The sequence below is a fragment of the Hipposideros armiger genome, unplaced genomic scaffold (genome assembly GCF_001890085.2).
Source record: "Hipposideros armiger isolate ML-2016 unplaced genomic scaffold, ASM189008v1 scaffold_25, whole genome shotgun sequence".
NCBI classification, from domain to species: domain Eukaryota; kingdom Metazoa; phylum Chordata; class Mammalia; order Chiroptera; family Hipposideridae; genus Hipposideros; species Hipposideros armiger.
The window spans coordinates 4,066,372-4,084,824 of record NW_017731375.1 but is presented as its reverse complement, the minus strand read 5'-3'; the positions used below and the strand labels follow the sequence as shown (position 1 = coordinate 4,084,824).

Here is an 18,453-nt window from a genome sequence, read left to right as displayed (position 1 = left end):
GAAAGTGTGAGAGCAACTGCCTGTGGCAGGATTGTAAGGCTGTGTCTAGGCTCAGTGGGAAAAAGTTCCATGATGGATTAGTGATGCCTGCCATGAGCACAGGATACAGGAAATGCACTGTGTGGGCCAGATCTTTGTCACACATATTCTAGAGCTTTATTCATTTAAGCCAACAATACAGCAAACCGCGTGAACAAAACCAGCCATCGCCAGTCCCACCGCTGAGCCCTGCTCCTGTTCCCTACCTTCCGTGGCATCTTTACCCATCTCTGCTCTTTAGATATCCAAGTTCTCTCATTGCTCTGTTCTACTAGATGACCACCATCACTCCTAAAACTTCTCCTGGGCCCGACATTTCTGCCAATGGAATCACAAACTCCTCCTGCTGGCATTCAAACGTGCCAGTGTTTGAGTGTGGAGTATTCAAATGCTCGACTACGACCCCAGCCCGTTTCCCACCATCACAACAGGTGCTACTACTCTCCCTTTGCTCGGCACACCTTCCCGCATCCCCACCACAGCCCCCACGAACGCTCAGCTGACCCTCCGTCAGCTGCTGCTCCCCCTCCCTCTCCACAGCATTTGTCTGTAGTTGGGGGTCTTACCTCTTGGCTCCCTCTGTTCTCCCCCTCGCCCTTCCCCACCGGATTGTGAGCTCTCTGATGGCTATGATTCTGCCACACAGAAGAAACGGCTAAAACAGAGCTCTAAGTTAAAGTCAGCAGGCCCTCCTCCCCACAAACTCGCTGCATATTAACATGTTGGGCGTGTCTGGTATTTTTGAGCTCCTTTCCCATACACATCTTGGCTGTAAGCATTTTTGCCGCCAACATTTCCACTGCAGAACTAATGAGCCGTAAGGCAATTTTGTCATAAAAGATAAATTAACTGGTTGACAGTTTGGTTCTATTTCTCCATTGACGAATCAATTGAGATACATTAAATACTTAATGTATTTAAGCTAGTTGTCATGAAAGTTTGGTTTTATTTCATTTCTCCATTGACAAATTCTTGCAGTAGTCCCATTTTTATAACACATAAATTTTAGCCCTCATAAAGGTCTACACAGTGACAAGTGGATGGGGTGGTCTGAAAATAGTGGATGAGAACCAGTACCTATAGTGACTTGATAGAAAACATGGTAATAAAACTTACTGGGCCAGATTGCATGCTTTACTAGAAAATGACCATGTGTCAGTTTGCAGCTCCTTAGGTAATAATGTATGTATTGCTTAACTAACACTTCCTATAGAGCTTTGAAATATCTATCAATGGACATGGACAATACACAACTACTACTCGACAATTTAAAAAAGAACGTATAGCAATAAAGTCTTCTTAATTTTGTTATTCACTTTTCCCTTTTACAGCAAAATGGTCTTATGGCGAATTAGTTCTGCAGCGAAAATGTTTGTGGTAAAAATGCTTGTGGCCAAGATGTTTAGGGTGGAAATCCCTAGAACGTATGTTGGGGATTGAATTCCCTCTGAAGAGTATTGTGACGTCAAATGAGAGTCCCTTAGAAGGAGAGAGAGAACAATGCTTAACACACATGAATACACGCCACTAGGAGGATTTCTGTTACACTCAGGAAGACCATTTTCTCTCTGCAGCCATCCAGCCATCAGCCTTCTCTGGGGGGAAAATCACCCTGGATTCAGTCTAGGGCAGGAGTCAGCAAACTACGGTTGCAGGTCAAATCAAGCTTGCCTTCTGTGTTTGTACAGTCCACAGCTAAGACTAGTTTTTATATTTTTAAATGGTTGGGAAAAAGGAGTATTCTGTGACATATAAAATGATATGAAATTCAAATGTCAGGGCTCATAAAGTTTAGTAGCACACAGCCACACCCACTCATGCCTGTGCTATCTGTGGCTGTTCTCCCCTATAACAGCAGGGTTGAGGGTTGTGACAGAGGCCACATGGCCCAGGAAGACTAAAATATTTCCTATCTGGACCTTTATGGAGAAATTTGCCAACTCTTGTTTTAAAGAAGTTTCTAGGTCAAGTCTGCTGATCTGAGCAACTGTCCTTGGTCCAAGAGTATAATCCAAACCTGTCCTGATGCAGCCGGCGACACCAGGAGGGTGCGTGGCTAGATTCACCGTGTGCTGAATCTGTATATAAAATTGTGGCCCCGAGGTCTGGGCAGAGAGGCGGAAAGGGGACAGGAGACACCCAACCAAGAGACCTTTGCTTTTAAATGTCTTCCCCCACTTGGATACCCAAGTGGGAAGATATGAGATCTGTCACCTTTTCAAACTGCTTGTCAGTGTTTCCACAAGTGAAGGCAACAGAACAAAGCATTAAGAGCTCAGATTTTGGTCAAACACAGACCTGAGTTCAAATCCTAGCTCCATCACTTCCTGTGACCTTGTGCAACCGGCTTACAGTTTTTGAGCCTCCGTTTTCATATTTGTAAAATGCAGAGAGTAATAATATCCCTCTCCTAGGATTATTATGAGGATAAAATAAAACAATGCATGAAAAAACGCCTAGTACATGACCAGTTAGTAACGAACCTTCTGTTCACTGATCTTAAACAAAATGATGACGTTATAGAAAGAATATAGACTTTGAGACAGATAGATCTTAGCGTTCAAATCTCAACTCCATCACTAACTAGCTTTGTAACTTTACCTGTCTCCCTCACATAGTCCTTCTCTATGAAGTAAGAAAAATTAATGCCAACCTTATATGGGTTTATGGGGATTAAAGGAATAATGGTTATAAAGCACTCAGTCCATGCATAGTACGGAAGACATGTAGCAAATGTCAGACCTTCCTCTTTTCTTGCCACCCGGCTCTGGGCACTGAATCAGGCCTACATATGATTATATGGCCCAGGGATACATGCTGTCTCCACCCACTCCAAGTTAAAAGGCCATGGAGCTGTTCAACACCAGATGTCCACTTAAAAGGGCCTTAGTACTAATCCCGCATCTCGCCTGTAACCAAACTCACATTTTGTAACCAGCCAGCCCCACCACCAGTTGCATTTCCTCTTGCAAATAACCATGGGAGGGCAGGCATGAAGGACAGGCGAGCATAATGAAAAGGTTACAGATGAATATTTATCACCCAAGAGAAAAGATTTGTTGAATTATGGTTCGGCAGACTTAGCAGAGCAGCCATGAAACCTGTCAACGCCCATTTTAAAAGCTGTAACTTAATTTGTGTTAAAGGGTGCAAAGTGGGAAGCCGGGGTAGGCTAAGGCACCTCCGCTCAGCTGCCTGCCTGAGCCTTGGGATCCTGTGCTTCCGGCCCAGGGTCAGCTCCTGGCCCTGTGAACACCACACTCTGCCCAGCTCACGGCGTCATCTCAGGTCACCTCTGCAGGCCACTGAGCTGGCTTCCTCTCTCCCACCTTTCTCTAGCTAACTCTCTCTCTTGTTTTCTTTGTCTTTCTATTCATCAACAAGTATTTCCTGAGAGTCAGCTTCGGGCTGGGCACTGTGGGAGACGAGGAATTACTGCAGTGAACAAGGCATCACAAGTGCGTGCCCTCAAGGGACTTACGGTCTACCTTACAGGTACCTTTAAAAAGGCACTGGACATAATGCCAGATTGGGATCAATTCTCTACAGAAAACAAACAGAGTTTGAGATCACACACTCGTGAAGAGTTCAGGAAAGGCCACTTTGGGTGACCATGGAAGGCCTCTTCCAGCAGGTGACCCCAAGTTAAGATCTGATGGGTGAGAAAGGAGCGGGAAGATCATGCCAAGCAGAGGGCACTGAACATGCACAGGCCCAAGGCGGCAGCAAGATGGGCTAAGTGTTTAAGGAACAGAGAAGAGGTCAGTGTGGCCAGAGGGGCATGAGAAAAGGCGGGGCGAGTCTGGGGCCATGGCACTGGAGACAGGCAGGGGTCCGAGGACGGACCACCTTGAGGGCCTCACTCAGGAGTTCTAATTTATTAGAAGAGTAGTGTGGAGCCACTGAAGATCTTAGAACCTGCGACACTCAGTGGGATAGTCCTTCCATCTCTCTAGGGCACCCTGCCCACCTCTCACTACCCTTGGGTGGTCACTCACCTTAAACATCACCTTTCTCAAGGAAGCCTGCCCTGCCCTCCTAATTACAGCACCCAGCAGGGCTTCCCCTTGGCATTGGTCCCCTTTTTATCCATATACATTTAATGGTGTAATTAGCTGTTCAATGTCTCTTTTACTTATTGGGCTATAAGCTCCCTGAGGTAGGACCACTTTGTGAGTATAACCTCCAGCACTTTGCCTGATGCTTGGCACAGAGTCAGAGCTGGACAGCATTCATTACAAGAATGAATGAATGAACGAACGAACGAGGACTGACTGAATGAACCGATGAATGCAGCATTTAGAATTCCCTGAGATGGGTTCTTTGGATCCTATACTGGATGCTAAAACCGGCACCATGGCAACGGTGCTGGCAGCAGCTCTGGGCCCTAAGCTGGGGCTCTGGGGGCTGGAGTCCTGGCAGGGCTGCCCCAGTCTAACCCCTTGGCTGGGGCCTTCTCCAAGGATACACTGGCCTGGGGCGTTCTTCACGTCATCCCCAGGGGGAGAGGTGGTGTTCATCTTCTCCGCATTGGGGAACTGGCTCATCAGCTGCATCTGGAAGTCTTCTCTTCGCTCGTACTCCTTCCCTCGGTAGATGAACACTTTGTTCTGCAGAGAGATGACACCCGTCAGGGATCTGAGCCCAGCCTTGGAGGACGTGGTCCTAGCACAGCTGGGAGGCTGTGACATGAGCACAGGGCATGGCGACCTCCTACAGACCCTTCTCCTGTTGTCTACTTCCCCTCCTAGGAAAGGAAGAGCTCAACTCACTGACCTTCCAGCTGGGCACTTCACTTCTTTAAAAAGATTGGCTCGAAAGGGAGAGGAGATGGTGGATGCTAGAACTTCTTCAAACTGTCCTATGTGCAGCTTTCAGAACAATCCCTCACTCAGCTTTCACTGTTCAGCCCTACTCTCCTACGTACGCGGCCACAGGATTTCTCCTCCGCCTTTAATGGGCCATGTGGGTGGCGTGCAGGATGGAAGGGACCGGCCTTGGGGTCCTCCATCACTTGGCTCCTGGCCCTAGCTCCATGGAATCACACTCTTCACCTTCCTTGACTGAACTAGCTTCTTCTAGGTTAGTCATTTTCAAACAGGGTGGGATTTTGCCTCCTAAGGGGACACTGCCAATGTCTGGGAACATTTTTGGTTATCACAACTCAGGGGAGGCGGGCTACTGGAACCTAGTGGGTAGAGGCCCAAGATGCTGCTAAACATCTTTCAATGCATAGGACAGCCCCCCCCCCCCCCCACACACACAGGAACGAATGATCTCGTTCAAAGCGTCAACAGAGCTGAGGTTGACAAACCCTGTTCTCGGCCAGATCTGTGCAGCCTCTAATGGTCCATAAGTTAGTCTGTCCAAACCTGCATCTATCACCTCTACATATCATCACCATTGCTTCCCAACCTGGTGGATCATCAGAGGAGCACAGACTTGCACAAGTTCAGAGTCCCAGGCCTCACTCCAGACCTGCTGAAAGGGAACCTGTGGGCATCGGGCCTGGGCACATGTATTTCTACCACGTTCCCCAGGGGATTCTGAGGTACAATCAGGTTGGGGACGTCACATCTATTCCATCGAGGAAACCCTATCTCCCCCTTTGGGAGCTCATGTCCACTCTGACTTCCACATTGATTATGATGGTGAGTGATTTATCTCCTTGACTAGACTGTAAATCAAGTGGGCCCAGAGGTCGGATCGACCGCTTCCTTTGTGTCTCCCTGAGCTCAGAATTGAACCATAGACTCGGACCAGAAGGAAGCCTACAGCTGACCTAACCCAACTCTCTTCATGACGAAATGAACAATCCACCAAAACAGCGGTTCAGAAACAGTGCTCCAGGGGTCCCCAAGGGTCCCCGAGACCCCTTCAGGGTCTCACAAGATCAGAGCTCTTTCCATAATAGCAGTAAGCTGCCATTTGCCTTTCTCACTCTCATCGTCTCACGAGTGTACAGTAGAGTTTTCCAGAGGCTGCGTGATGGGTGGCATCACAACAGACTGAGTGTAGAAGCAGTATAAGCGTCTAGCTGTCTTCTCTTCATCTAGACATTAAAGAGATTTGCAGAAATATGAAACAATCTCACCACTCTAATTTTCAAATTGGAAAATATAGTTATTTATCCTAAAGATGCCATTTACGTTAACACGTGATGGGTTTATTATTGTTATTTTTAAATAAGTTGACATTTTAAAATTTTCTTAGTTTTAATTTTAGATATGATAAAAAAAATAGAGTCTACAAATACAGGAGTTCTATTGGGGACCGCTATAATTTTTAAGAGAGAAAATCGGGGTCCTGCATCCAAAAGGTCTGAAAACCCATGCTCTGCAGTGCATGCTGGGTAGCAAAGGTCCTCCAGCCTCTTTCTGAACAACTCACTCCAGGGATGGGGAGCTCCTTACCTCAGAGGCAGCCCTGGTGGCTGAGTGTTTAGAGAAACACAGGGGGTGGCTGAAGGTGGNTGGGGAGGGGGCTGGAGTGGGGGCAGCGCTCACAGAGTAGAGCACAGAGCCTGCACCCTGTGTCCCAGAGCCCAGGGGACAGCTGAGATGCCAGGCCCTGGGACCCGGCCTGTGTCTGAGTCACCTGCAAACTCACCCGCAGAAAGGAGGGGAATCCCTGGCCGTAGTACCCCACAGCAAAGTAGTCTGGCTTAGGCCTGAGGATTTTCATGATGTTTTCATAGAATTTTGCCTGCTGCATCTGCAAGAGGAAAACTCACAGCTTGTAACAGCACAGATCTACGTCAAAGGCACATTCAACTCGGAGGAGCCACGGTGACGACATGACCATTACACCAGAACCAATGTGCCGAGTGCACAGATTTGCACACTTGTGGGTATGTCTGTGATTATAACAGTGCAGTCGGCCCTCTGTATCCATGGGTTTCACATCCATAGATTGAAACAACCACAGATTAAAAATTTCCCAGAAAGTGCACCCCCCCCCACAAAAAAAAAACCCACCTAAATTTGCCACATGTGGAGCACTACGCTGAATTCATGCCAATGCGGTGATAGGTGCAGGCCTACCCTGTGGTAGCCTATAGGCAGATACAGGTTATATGCAAATCCTGTACCATTTCACACAAGAGACGTGGGCATCTGCAGATTCTGGTATCTGCAAGAGGTCCTGGAGCCAGTGCCCTGCTGCTACCAAGGGACGACTGTGATAGTCATAGTTACCATGTACCAGCTACCATGTCAGTCACTACCTGCATCTTTTACCTGCACCACCCTCATAACAACCCACGAGTGTTGTATATCCATTCTGTAGATAAAGAACTGGTATCTCATAGTGCAGCCAGCAGGTGGGGAGTGAACCCAGCCAGCTGGTCCGAACCCGGGTGTGTGTTTGTGAAGGTCTATGGGTGGATACGTGCCTCTGGGTATAGATGTCTTCCTGTGTGTGCACACTGAACACGCCTGGGAACAGTTTGCACCTTACTTGCACCTGATGGCATCTTACAATTGGTCTGAACCCGACAGAAATCATGACACAGCACATAAAAAAGAACGGTGCACCTCACAAACACTGGCATCGTGACTGTGACACAATATGGAAGAAAATATGCATGGACCCTGGCACACGCCTATGTGACATGAGCTTGGTGCCCAGATGTGCATGCAGATTGGAGTGAGCACGAATGTGTACTGGGTGTGTGGTGCATGTGTGCATGAATGCACACACTCAGAAGGCGTGTGTGCCTCCACACTCATACACATCTCTGTGGATACACTCATGGGGCAGATGTAAGTGTTTCTTGGGGCAAGAACTTGTGTGGCTGCATCATGTTAGAACACCATACTTCCATACCATCCCCTCCCCCAGCCCCCAGCAGAAGCTCTAACTGCCCTCCCAGCATCCTGACTCTCATTTGATATTTCCCTGGCAACAGCTCAATTGGCCTCTCAAAATGGGCTAAGATGAGGCCCTGGGGTCCCGGCTCTCCAGTCACCAGGAAATAGGTACAGGGAGCAACCCAAAAGTTCTGCATTTTCCCTGCAGAGGCCACCTCCCAGCCAAGCGCTGGCCTCTGCAGCACAAGCAGGATAGGCTGGCTTCCTCCCACTTTCCACTTTCCCCACCAAATCACAAAAATCGAGGAGCTAATGGGGAATGGCCAGATGGGGAGCATTTTAATGTGATTTATCTGTTAATCAGAAAGCACAAATTTGCGTTTTTATTTAATTGGCTTAGTGATTTGTGGGAATTTTACTGCAAATGTAGCACAGCATTGATCGGGGATGTACCAGCAGCAGGCGCCCGGTGCCAAGCAGGTACTTAACACTCCATCCCAGGGACTGTCGTTGATGAGTTTTCCCAGAATTCCCCCCTTTGGAAATATTCCCAACTGGGAGGGAACCGCTCAGCACAGCCTAGCTCAGCTCAGGCCCTCCTTCCGTTCTTTACCTAGTGTCCCCCCTTGCCTGGCCTCCTGTCCCCTTCTCCAGCTTCTCTGCGCAGTCAAGGCCCTCTGAGCACCCCACCTCCAGGACAGTCAGCCCCAGCGGTGACGCCTTACCAGGTTCCGGCTGAGCAGCTCGTAGTCAAAGATCTCCGTCTCGTACTGTTCCGCCAGCTCCTTGCACAGGCTGATGGCTTCCTCCCACATCTGCAGGAAGGTCCAGGAGACAAAGGGTAGGGGGCGCCTCCAGGCCTTCAGGGCCCTTGCTGAGGAAGGGACCTGGGTGGCTGTGCTTCCTGGGTCGGAGCTGCAAGCCTGGCCCTGGCCCTGGCCCAGCCGGCCCCACGCACCAGGAGCCAGTGCGCCCGGGAGCAGGCCCCTTCCTCAGCCTCCCAGCCTAGTTTCTTCATAGATAACGGAGCAGCCACAGACTAGGCCAAACACTTTACTGACAGGCTCTCAGGACCTTCACAACCCCTCTGAGAGGCAACTAGCAGTATCTTCACTTCCCAGGTGAGACACAAGGTTCGCAGGCTGAACAAATGTCCCAGCTCAGGTGCCCAGCCCAAAGCAGGTCCAGCATGCCTACCTGAGGGTGACCTGTGACCTGGCTTCACGCCCTGCCTTAGAAGTAAATGAGCCTTTTACTCCCTCGGCCTCCCCGTGTGCAGGTGGGGCTGGGAGGTGTTGGCCCCATTTTCCAAAGAGAAATGGTTCACAGAGAAGTAGGCAGGTGGCCTAAGGTAAGAGGGGTTCTGGACATCAAGATGGGGCCAGGTCCAGTTCCTCTGAGGGTCATTCCTGGGATCTTTCCACTCTGCCAAACTCGTCCCCCCCCGCTGGCCAACTTTCTTTCCCTCTCCCTCCTTCTCTCCCTCCCTCTCTCCCTCCTTCTCTCCCTCCCCCCATCCCACCTTTCCTTTCACCCTTTTGCTTGTTTTTCTGGGTTCACAATGCAGCGTTGTTACTGGGCCCAGGGTAGTACAGCATACCTCTTAATTTAGTCATCTTGTATAACTGAAACTTTATGCTAGTCCCTTCTTAATGGGGTTATTTGGAGTGCATGAGTGGGCAGGGGGCAACATAGAGGTGGGGGCGAGCGTGGTATTAGAGTACTGAAAAGAGTGATTTGACCTTTTTAAAAATAGATCTTTTCCATTTTTAGACACAATTCAGGAAAAACAAACCCTGGACATAGTGGATCCTTTCTGTCTGAGGCTGAAGCCAGTAGATATCCCCCATCTTAGACTAAAGGGGTTGGGCAGCCCTGCAGAGAGGCAGGGGGAATGCAGGGTGGGCTGGAGGTCTGGCGGTCTCAAGGGGCCCTCATTATATTTCATATTCGGTTTAAAAGGGAAAATGCACCTAAATGGGGGAGCTGGGGGACGAGAGAGGGGAGGTTGCCAAAATGCAGAATTTGCTTTGTTACAAAAGTGTTCTCCCTGCGTCCAAGCATAAAAACAAAGAAAGCGAGTTGCTGAGTGGAGGAGCTGTGGCTGGAAACCCATGGCAGCTTAGTGAGCAGCATCAAAATGCTTTATGTGCCTGGAGGAACCAAGCCTGTGGGCCAGGCTGGCCGGTGCGTTCTCTTCAGCCTGAGCAAGAAGGTGGTGGGGATGCCCCGGGGCTGGGCCAGGGGACTGTTTGCCAGAAATGCTCTCCCCATGCGTTAGGAGACCACCAAGGAACGGGGAAGGGGGCCAGGCAGGGAGTCAGATCTGGGATTTCCTCCTCTGGGTCTGCCTTGCTGGTCACTGGGGCCTCTGACAGTCACTGATCCCTCTGAGTCTAATATTAATACATTATAGCCCCTGCTGGCTTCTAGGCATGGTATGGTATGCAGTGATGGAGCAGATATAAAGATGGATAAGACATAGTCTCTGCTTCATGAAACATGCGTGGGTAAAGCATACACACACAAAAGATGCAATAGTTGGGTTTTGAGGGATGTAGAGGAGTCTACCAGGTGATGACAGATGGGCTTGTGGAGGAGAAAGCCATTGAACGTGTCCGGAGCAATGCGTTTTAATGAAGGGAAGTACAGGGGAAAGAAGCGGAAGGGCTGCTACAGAGTGTGGGCTTTATTCTAGAAGCTGCCACAGCAGTGGCTTCTGGAGAGAGCTGTACTCATCTTCTGCCTCCTCTCTGCTCCCAAAGCACTTTGTTACCACCCTGTTCCCTCCCCTCCTCCATTACTGCCCACCATGGAAGGATAATGTGCAAAAATGATCATGGCTGGCGTGTCTATTTGGCCAACTGGGTGGTAAGGTCCTTGAGACTGGGGGTTATATGCCTTTTACCTCTCTGCTCAGCACAGGGTGGGTTGAACTGGATGCCCTGCAGAGGACAGAGCTCAGTAGGCACTTTTAGGGCTTTCCTGCTGTGACCCACTTAATCAGCTGATAAACTAATCGTCAGCTCTGACTTGATGGGGCAGAGCAGGGGGTTCCGGCAATGGCAGAGTCTCTGCCCTCAAGAGGCGTATAATTGTGCATTTTAAAAAGTGTTCTCCAACTGCTCAACTCCTGGGAATTTATAAGCCCTTCCACAGACATCACCTCATTTTGTCTTTCCAGGGAAGGTGGGGAGATCAGACTCAGACAGATGCGATAAACTGCAGTGACAGGACAGGCCAAACTTAAGTGTTAAATTATGTCCTGATGAACTGTAAGAGGGCTTGCAATTCAGAGGCGAGGCAGGGCTGGAGGTAAGCTGGAGGACTCAGGAAAGGGTGATGGAGGAAGCGGCCGGTCAACTGGGGCCTTGAAGGAGGAATCGGGTAATAATGGCGATAGTTAAAATTGAACAAGGCATCACTATGCACCAGGTCCTAGGCTAGATGCCCTACAGGCATTTTCTCACCCAGTTGGCACATTGTAACCAGGAAGCAGGTACTATTACTATCTCACTATTGTGGGTAGGGAAGTAGAGTCTCGGAGAGGCCAGAGGAACTGCGGGTGGTAGAGGAACAAGGTTTGAAACTCAGGCCATCTGGCTCCAGAGAACTTAGCGACCATGCCACGTCTCCTACAGGGTGAGTGCTGGCATCTGGGCTGGTGCTTCCTGAAGGTCCCCTGGAGGCTGGAGGGGAGGCAGCAGTTGGTCTGGCTCACCTCCTGACCAGCCCCAACAGAGCATGTGTCCTTGCTGTTTAGAGATCAATGATGGCACCACAGTGGCATTTGTACACTCAATGCTATCACTTATTCAGCATATATTTACTGGGTCCTGCCTGTCAGGCTCTGCTCTAGCCTCTGGTCATTCGGCTGTGGGCAAGTGTCTGCCCTCACGGCATTCTAAAGTGAGGAGCCAGACAATGAACAACGAAAAACAACATGAAGAAGGTGATGTCTGGTTGTGACAAGTACATTGAAAAGGCAATAGGGTGACTCAGGACAGGGGTGCTGCTTTGTCTAGGGTGGTCACGGAAGGCCTCTTTAAGGACGGGACACCTGAGCAAAGCCCTGAGCTGTGGAGAGGAGCCAGCCAAGGGATGCTAAGCTGGGAAAAGCAAGTGCAAAGGCCCTGTGGTGGCATATAGAGTACGTGATGACGAGGGAGGCTGGCAGGGATGAAATGAGAGAAGCAATCAGAGGACAGCTCATGTGGAGCCTCATGAGTCACGGGGAGGATGTGTAATTTGTTCTAAGTGGAATGGGGGAACCATTAAGATGACTGTAAGCAGGAGAATGGCGTGATCCAATATATGTTTTATGATCACCCTGTCAGGGGCAACACAGGAAGCAGGGAGACGGGTTAGGACTCACTGAGTGTCCAGGTGTGCCACACTGGTGCCATGAACGGAGGGGGTAGGAATGGAGATGGGGAAAAGGTGGAAAGAAGTGATCAGACCTAGGAGCGGCAGGGAAATCTGCAGATGAACTGGGTGTGAAGGATGGGAGAGAACTGCCCTCCCCAGCAGCCAAGGTCCCCACAGAGAGGAAAGGCAGGGTCCACTTACCTTTCCTTTGTCAAAGTATTCTATGATGATTTCATAGAGTGTCTCCTTCAGCTGCCGGTGGGTCTGCGGGTACTGCTGGCCTGTCTGCATGACCTGTGAGGCGCACTGCTCATCTGACCACTGTGGAGAGAGGACATGCAGAGTCACCAGGGGCTTCCCCACTGATGAAGAGTGAGAGGAAGCCCTGGAAACACCCCTGCTGCCTCCCTGTGCCCCCTGGGTGTCAGAGGTCAGTCAGAGGGATACTGGTCTGCAGTTTCCACGTGAGAAGTGCCTCCTGGTGATTGCTGAGTGGAGCCTGACTCTCTGTTGGCTCATACACGTGGTTTGTGGGGATTTTCACGGGACCCCTAGGAGACATGGTCCCAGCTCTTCAAAACCCAAAGGCAATCCCTCAGATTCTGTCTAACTATGGCAGCACTTTCAAGGGAAGGAAAAGAACTCCCTGGGCATGTTAATGATTTATAGTCGATGTTTGGGTGTTATATAAAACAGTTTGGGTGTTATATAAAACTGCAAGACATATCTCCAGGGGTTACTGCTGCTGATAAATGTGAAGGTCACCCGAGACCTTATGTGGCCAGGCAAAGCAGTGCAGAAAAGTAATCTGTCAGGTCAAGAGTTTGGGGACACAAAACAAAAAATATATTTGGTTACTTCTTTTTCTTTTTAAAAAATCTCCTCCACTTGCTGTGAGGGCCCCAAGGGGACACCCCATTACAAGTCCACTGCACTGAAAGGGCAGTACCTTGAGAAGCCAGGTGTGGAGAAGAAGCGTGTAGGCGGCCTCCGTGTAATTGTCACAGTCCAGGTGAAGATCGCGCAGTTTGTACAGGTACCTGTTTGGGGACATATGCTGAGTTACCAGGTACAGCGACAAGGAGGCCAGGCCAGGGAGGAGTCAGGCAGAACAGCTGAGCACCTCTGGAGGTCCCCAGGGAGTCCTCCACCCCTGCTAACCAGCCCTCCCGCGTGGGTCACAATGACAACACTTAGCATTTGTGGGGCACTTAGGGAGTGAGAGGTATCATGCTAAGTAGTTTAAATGCCTCAGATCATTTCATCCTTATGACACTCCTGCAGAATGGGTCCCTTGAGGGTTTCCATGTTCAGATGAGAAAACTATGGCCTGGAAAAGATAGACACCCTCCCAGCCAGTATTGTTCAGCGTCATACTGAAGACTCTGGCCAACGCAATATGACAAGTAAGGGAAATCAGAGAAGGAGACTGAGTCACTGGTCAGGAGTCATATGCTAACAGATGGAAGGGCTGGACCAGGTTCCCAGGCTAACTGCCTTTGGAGCCCAAGCTCTAACCATTGCACTACTCCGGGCGCGTAAACAGCGCTGTAAAGGGCAGCTCCTACCCGCTCACCAGTGCTCTCTGGGTGTAAAGGAAGTGCATTTCCTGGTAAGAAAAGGAAGTGAACCAGGAACCAGAGACCAGATCTTCACGGCGAGGCCCGGAGCTGTCGACAGGCAGAATCTACTATTCAACGATTATCACATTCCCACCTCCCATCCCTGTGCAACGTGATGTTCCAATTCTGATCCTTGGGATGACTTACAGCTGAGGGGTGTTGGGGACAAAGGAAGGGAGCTCTGGTCAGCTTTTAGGTTTTTGACATATACGAGGTATTAAGGGGCAGTGAATTAACTTCTCTGTGCCTTACTCTGCTCACTTGTAAAATGGCAGCGCTCACAGAACCTGCCTATGGAGTTGCTGGGCATATAAACAGCCATGCAGACCACGTATGAAGGCTCAGAAAGTGACGGCTAGCATTGCTCCTAACAAAAGTGAGTTTGCCCTGAACGTGATTAGCCCGCAGCCAGCACTGAGCAATGACAACTGTTACCTATTACCACTGTGAACTCGGTTCTTTTATAAAACGTTTCCTCCTGCCACCACTGGAAACAGAATTTAGAGCCCAAGCACCCCTGCTTTGGTAACTTGCACGTCACCAGTAACATTTATTTCAACCCAACTCTTAGTGCTTTGGTGAGGAGAAGATGCTGTGAGGTGATGCCCTTGGTCCCTTCCTCTGGGAGGAATGGTGCTTTGGTCACCATGCAGGGTTCTGCCCTGACTGTCTAAGTACAGGGGACAAACGGCTCCTCAAGCATCTGTCCCCAAAGCAGGTCTCAATGCTCATGCTTAGGTTCCTGTTGGAAGCAAGCTTTCTGCACAGAATATTGCCAAAGGAGGGACATGTTTAATGCCCTAGCCACATAAAACATACTGGGCGCCAGCTGTAGCCTGTCTGACCGCAGGGTCGGGGCTGCCAAGGGTTCTGAGGAGGAGGAGGCCAATTAGTGGTTCTGATAACTGATGAGCCGGGACACCCTGCTGACCTTTGCTCATTTGTTATGCAACCAGCGAAGTTGTAGTGAGCACACAGGCTGTACCAGGCCCTGGACGTGTGTGGAGGCAAAGGCAGACATATTGGGAAGGGGGGTAGGCGTCAATCAAATAATAAAATAAATAATTGCAAAAATGCAGCTGTGGTCCATGTCGTGCGGGAGAGGTCTATGGTACTGTGACAGCAGGATTCATCCAGGTGGGGCTTCTAGAAAGGTTTCCATAGTGAGACACGTGGGCTGAGATCTGAAGATAAGGGGCTGTGAGGGGAGCATCTCGGATAGAAAGAGTCTGCATGCATCTCTTCAACATATGGGTGCTTTATAACATATCAGTTCATCCTCCCAACAATCCTTTTGTAGATAAGAAAACTGAGGCCTATGTTGAAGTAGACAGCTAGAAATAGGTAAAACAAGATTTTGAAACCAGCTACTTCTGCCTCTACAATCACGGCCTTTCTACTCTCTTCCCCCCTAAACTTGCTGCTGATCCCGCAGAGCTATCAGTGAAATTGCACATGGCCTGCATGTAGGGAGTGTTGAGCCTGTGGTCCACTTTTAGAAACCCCTACGTGCATGGCTGATTCCCGCCTTATCGCATCCTGCCTGTCCTTGGTCTCTTAGACGCCCCAATGACTCGGTTCAAAATATTTAGAGGAGTCAGAGGGAGAGCCTCCCTGCTATTCTCAGCTCCTTAATTGGCCAAGGCACTCTCTCCTCCCCTTTGTCAGCTCAAGACTTTGGTGATCAACTACAGAGCCCAAAGAAGACCTGGGATTCACACTCAAACACCTACAGATGATAGATGGGCAGCTTGAGTGAGACGCGCTGGTGAAGTTCAATGCGGGCAGAGAGGAGGTTGTGACCAGAGCTCTCCTGCCCTGTCCGAAGGGCTCGTCACCACTCAGTCTAGGTGACTCTTGTCAGGACAGGATGAGGACACAGTAGCGCCACCATACCTTCTGAGTGTCTCAGGAGAAGAGGAGGGACGTTTTTATTTTTATGTTAAAATTTCTAGATTTTTAAAATTTGGCAACCAATTAAAAAATGTTTTTAAATACCATGCCTGCCAAACAGAACAGATTTTTCAGACTACACCCTGTTTACGACGTCTGGTTTAGGCGAGTGTGGCTTCGTAAGATTGCTACAGGACTCACATCTCCAAAGCTTCTGGAGATCTGGGGCTCGCCATCTGCGTCTCTAAAATGGGAAGGAGAGAGGCTGGGGGGAGGGAACTATGTGCCAACCTCTTTACCTGTAGCAGCATCTCATGGAATCCTCTGAACGGAAGGTAGAAGGAAAAGGTCCTACAGGGGGCAACTTTAGCCCAGAGAGACTGAGCGACTCATCCAGGCTCACAGAAAAACGAAGTGAAGACCCAGGCCCTTCGTCACCCAAAGCTTTGTGCTGCTATGGTTAAGTCATGTCTAGTGATGTCATAAATACTCTCCAAAACTCAGGACAACCTACGGAATGATCTTTTTTCCAAATGATAGCTCCTATTTCTGGAATCATATCAAAAGAAGCACATACAAATATCTGCCATAATAGCAGAGTAAATTCAGGCTTGGAGTCTCTGGCCTTGGACAGAAGGGGTCAAGAACCTTCGAGGAGCCGAGCTTGTTAACTGCATGGTCAATTCTACTTTGTGGTTTCTTGTCTCATAAAGATGTGCATAAAGATACATGTATAAGGATTTTGTCATCATGCTATTTAGAAGAGAAAAAAGTTGGAAACAACCTAAATGTTCAAAACTATAGGATTGGCTATATAAATTGTGATGTATTCTGGAAAGAGAATTTTATCGTTTCATGAAAAATGATGTTGAAAAATATCTGTTGACATGGGAGTTCTTGTCAAGCAAAGAATAAATTATGAGCAATATGATCTCATTTTTGCAAAAATATGCATGCACAGAATTCAGTCTATATATAAATATAAAAGGGTCAGGAAATATGTATGGATTATGGGAGTTTATTTCATTTTTTTTGTTTTGTTTGTCCATATTTTATGAGGTTTTTTTTTGTTTGTTTCATTTTGGTAATTAAATGTATTCTTTTTGTAAAGAGTAAAAATAACAATAATTTTTTAAAAAACTTTGGAGAAAAAAAAATGAGATTCTGAGAAAAACTGGCAAGGGAATTCTTTGCTCCAGACTAATGTCTCCCCAAAAATCCTTCATGATGTGTTCCAAGTATCTTTTAAATACCTACACGAAAGTGTCATCATGAGTGTTGGTAGTTCCTTCTCTTTGAAAATGGGCTGGCTAATGAGCTGACTACCTGCCTTACAAGCCCTGGCCTAAGGCTTTACACGCCTGCTTTGCAATAAATACAAGTGCAATTCACCAGCCATACCTACAAGGCGGGTTAAGGAAAGTAGGATCTGTGGGTACTGCAAAACAGCAGTGGAGTTTGGGGGCTGATAATAGGAGAATGGAAGGAGCTGAATCTGGGGAGACTGTTGGGGATCAGTACACAGAGGCCTGAGTGCCAAGAAGATAGGTTTAAATTGTATCCTGAAGACAGTGGGGAGCCATCTATGGATATTGAGCAGGAGAGTGACACAGCAGGTCTGGGTTTTAGAGAACAAAAATCTTACCTTATGTACATCTCTTCCCGGTTGTTATCTTTGTAGAAATTCTAGGGAGGGGAGGGAAACAGTGATGAGCGATTTTCTCGGCAGAGCGGCAGGGGTGGAGGGTGTAGTGAGGGAGATGAGAGGAAGGTTGCTATTTACCACCTCCAGGCCCTGAGACAGCAAGAAATGTGCTTTCCTGAATGCATCCAACAGCCTCATTAGGAGATTCTGCCTTGAAAGTCACTTCCCTGATCCTTAGACGATGAAGGGACAGAGGAAGTATCTCAGCGTCGCATATCAGGGGTGCAGCTGAGCTGTGTACTGCGCTGAGACGGGGGCTGCCAAGACTGAGGCGTTCTGCTTTGACAGAGGCTACTGACAGAGGCAGACCAGCTTGACCTTCGAAAGCTCAGACCCTGTGCTCAGGCGGACCAGAGGAATAGCAATCGTCAGAGTGAACAGTAATCCTGATAGATCCCAGGGATGGTGACAGGTCATAAGTCCTGACAGTGCAGAACGGTTAGGAGTTAGAATGAGGTTCCACATGTTTACATGAGAAACATTTAAACCGGGCAAAGCGAAGAAGCCCGATTCCCATTCCAGCACAGGGCTCATTCAGACCAGCAGTCGTCCTGGGCTCCACCACCAGAGATCCGAATTCCATGCATTTTCAAAGAAGTCTTTACAGATTTTCAGCCAGGGGGTCATGCTCCAAATGCAGAGCCATCCTGGGAAAGCCCTAGTTTATTCCAGTGCCCACCCTGCACTTGAGACTCAGAGTGGCGGTGATGTGCCCAGGGCAGTCACTGGGTCACAGAGCTGCACTAGACCTTAGCAGTGCTGGCCCCTCCGCCCCTACTTCCACCATCCTGTCCTCCTTCCCCGTACCATCCCGGCACCAAATGCTAGCAGGGGCTCACTGCTTCTAGAGCTGCCTGTCTGAGCTTTCTCCCTGGTCAGTCTGACCGGTGTAGGTCAATTTCTATACCAACGCCTGCCTCTTTACATAGAGATAAACTGCTGAACTCCCGGCAGCGCCCCCTTCATGCTCTGTGTGTAAATTGGGCCTGGCGGAGTTATGCGCAGTGGCTTCCTT

At 49.0% G+C, this 18,453-nt stretch overlaps 1 protein-coding gene across 1 annotated transcript in view; it reads right to left on the bottom strand.

The window, feature by feature from the left end:
- The window catches only part of DOCK2 (dedicator of cytokinesis 2), a 398,948-nt gene that overhangs the window by 20,737 nt on the left and 359,758 nt on the right, over positions 1-18,453 (bottom strand). Inside the window, exons 33-38 of the mRNA XM_019635935.1 lie at positions 17,379-17,419; positions 13,168-13,258; positions 12,420-12,539; positions 8,576-8,665; positions 6,649-6,753; positions 4,508-4,649 (exon numbers count right to left, since the gene is read on the bottom strand). Coding sequence (XP_019491480.1) covers positions 4,508-4,649; positions 6,649-6,753; positions 8,576-8,665; positions 12,420-12,539; positions 13,168-13,258; positions 17,379-17,419 — 589 coding nt within the window. The remainder of the gene's footprint in view (positions 1-4,507; positions 4,650-6,648; positions 6,754-8,575; positions 8,666-12,419; positions 12,540-13,167; positions 13,259-17,378; positions 17,420-18,453) is intronic.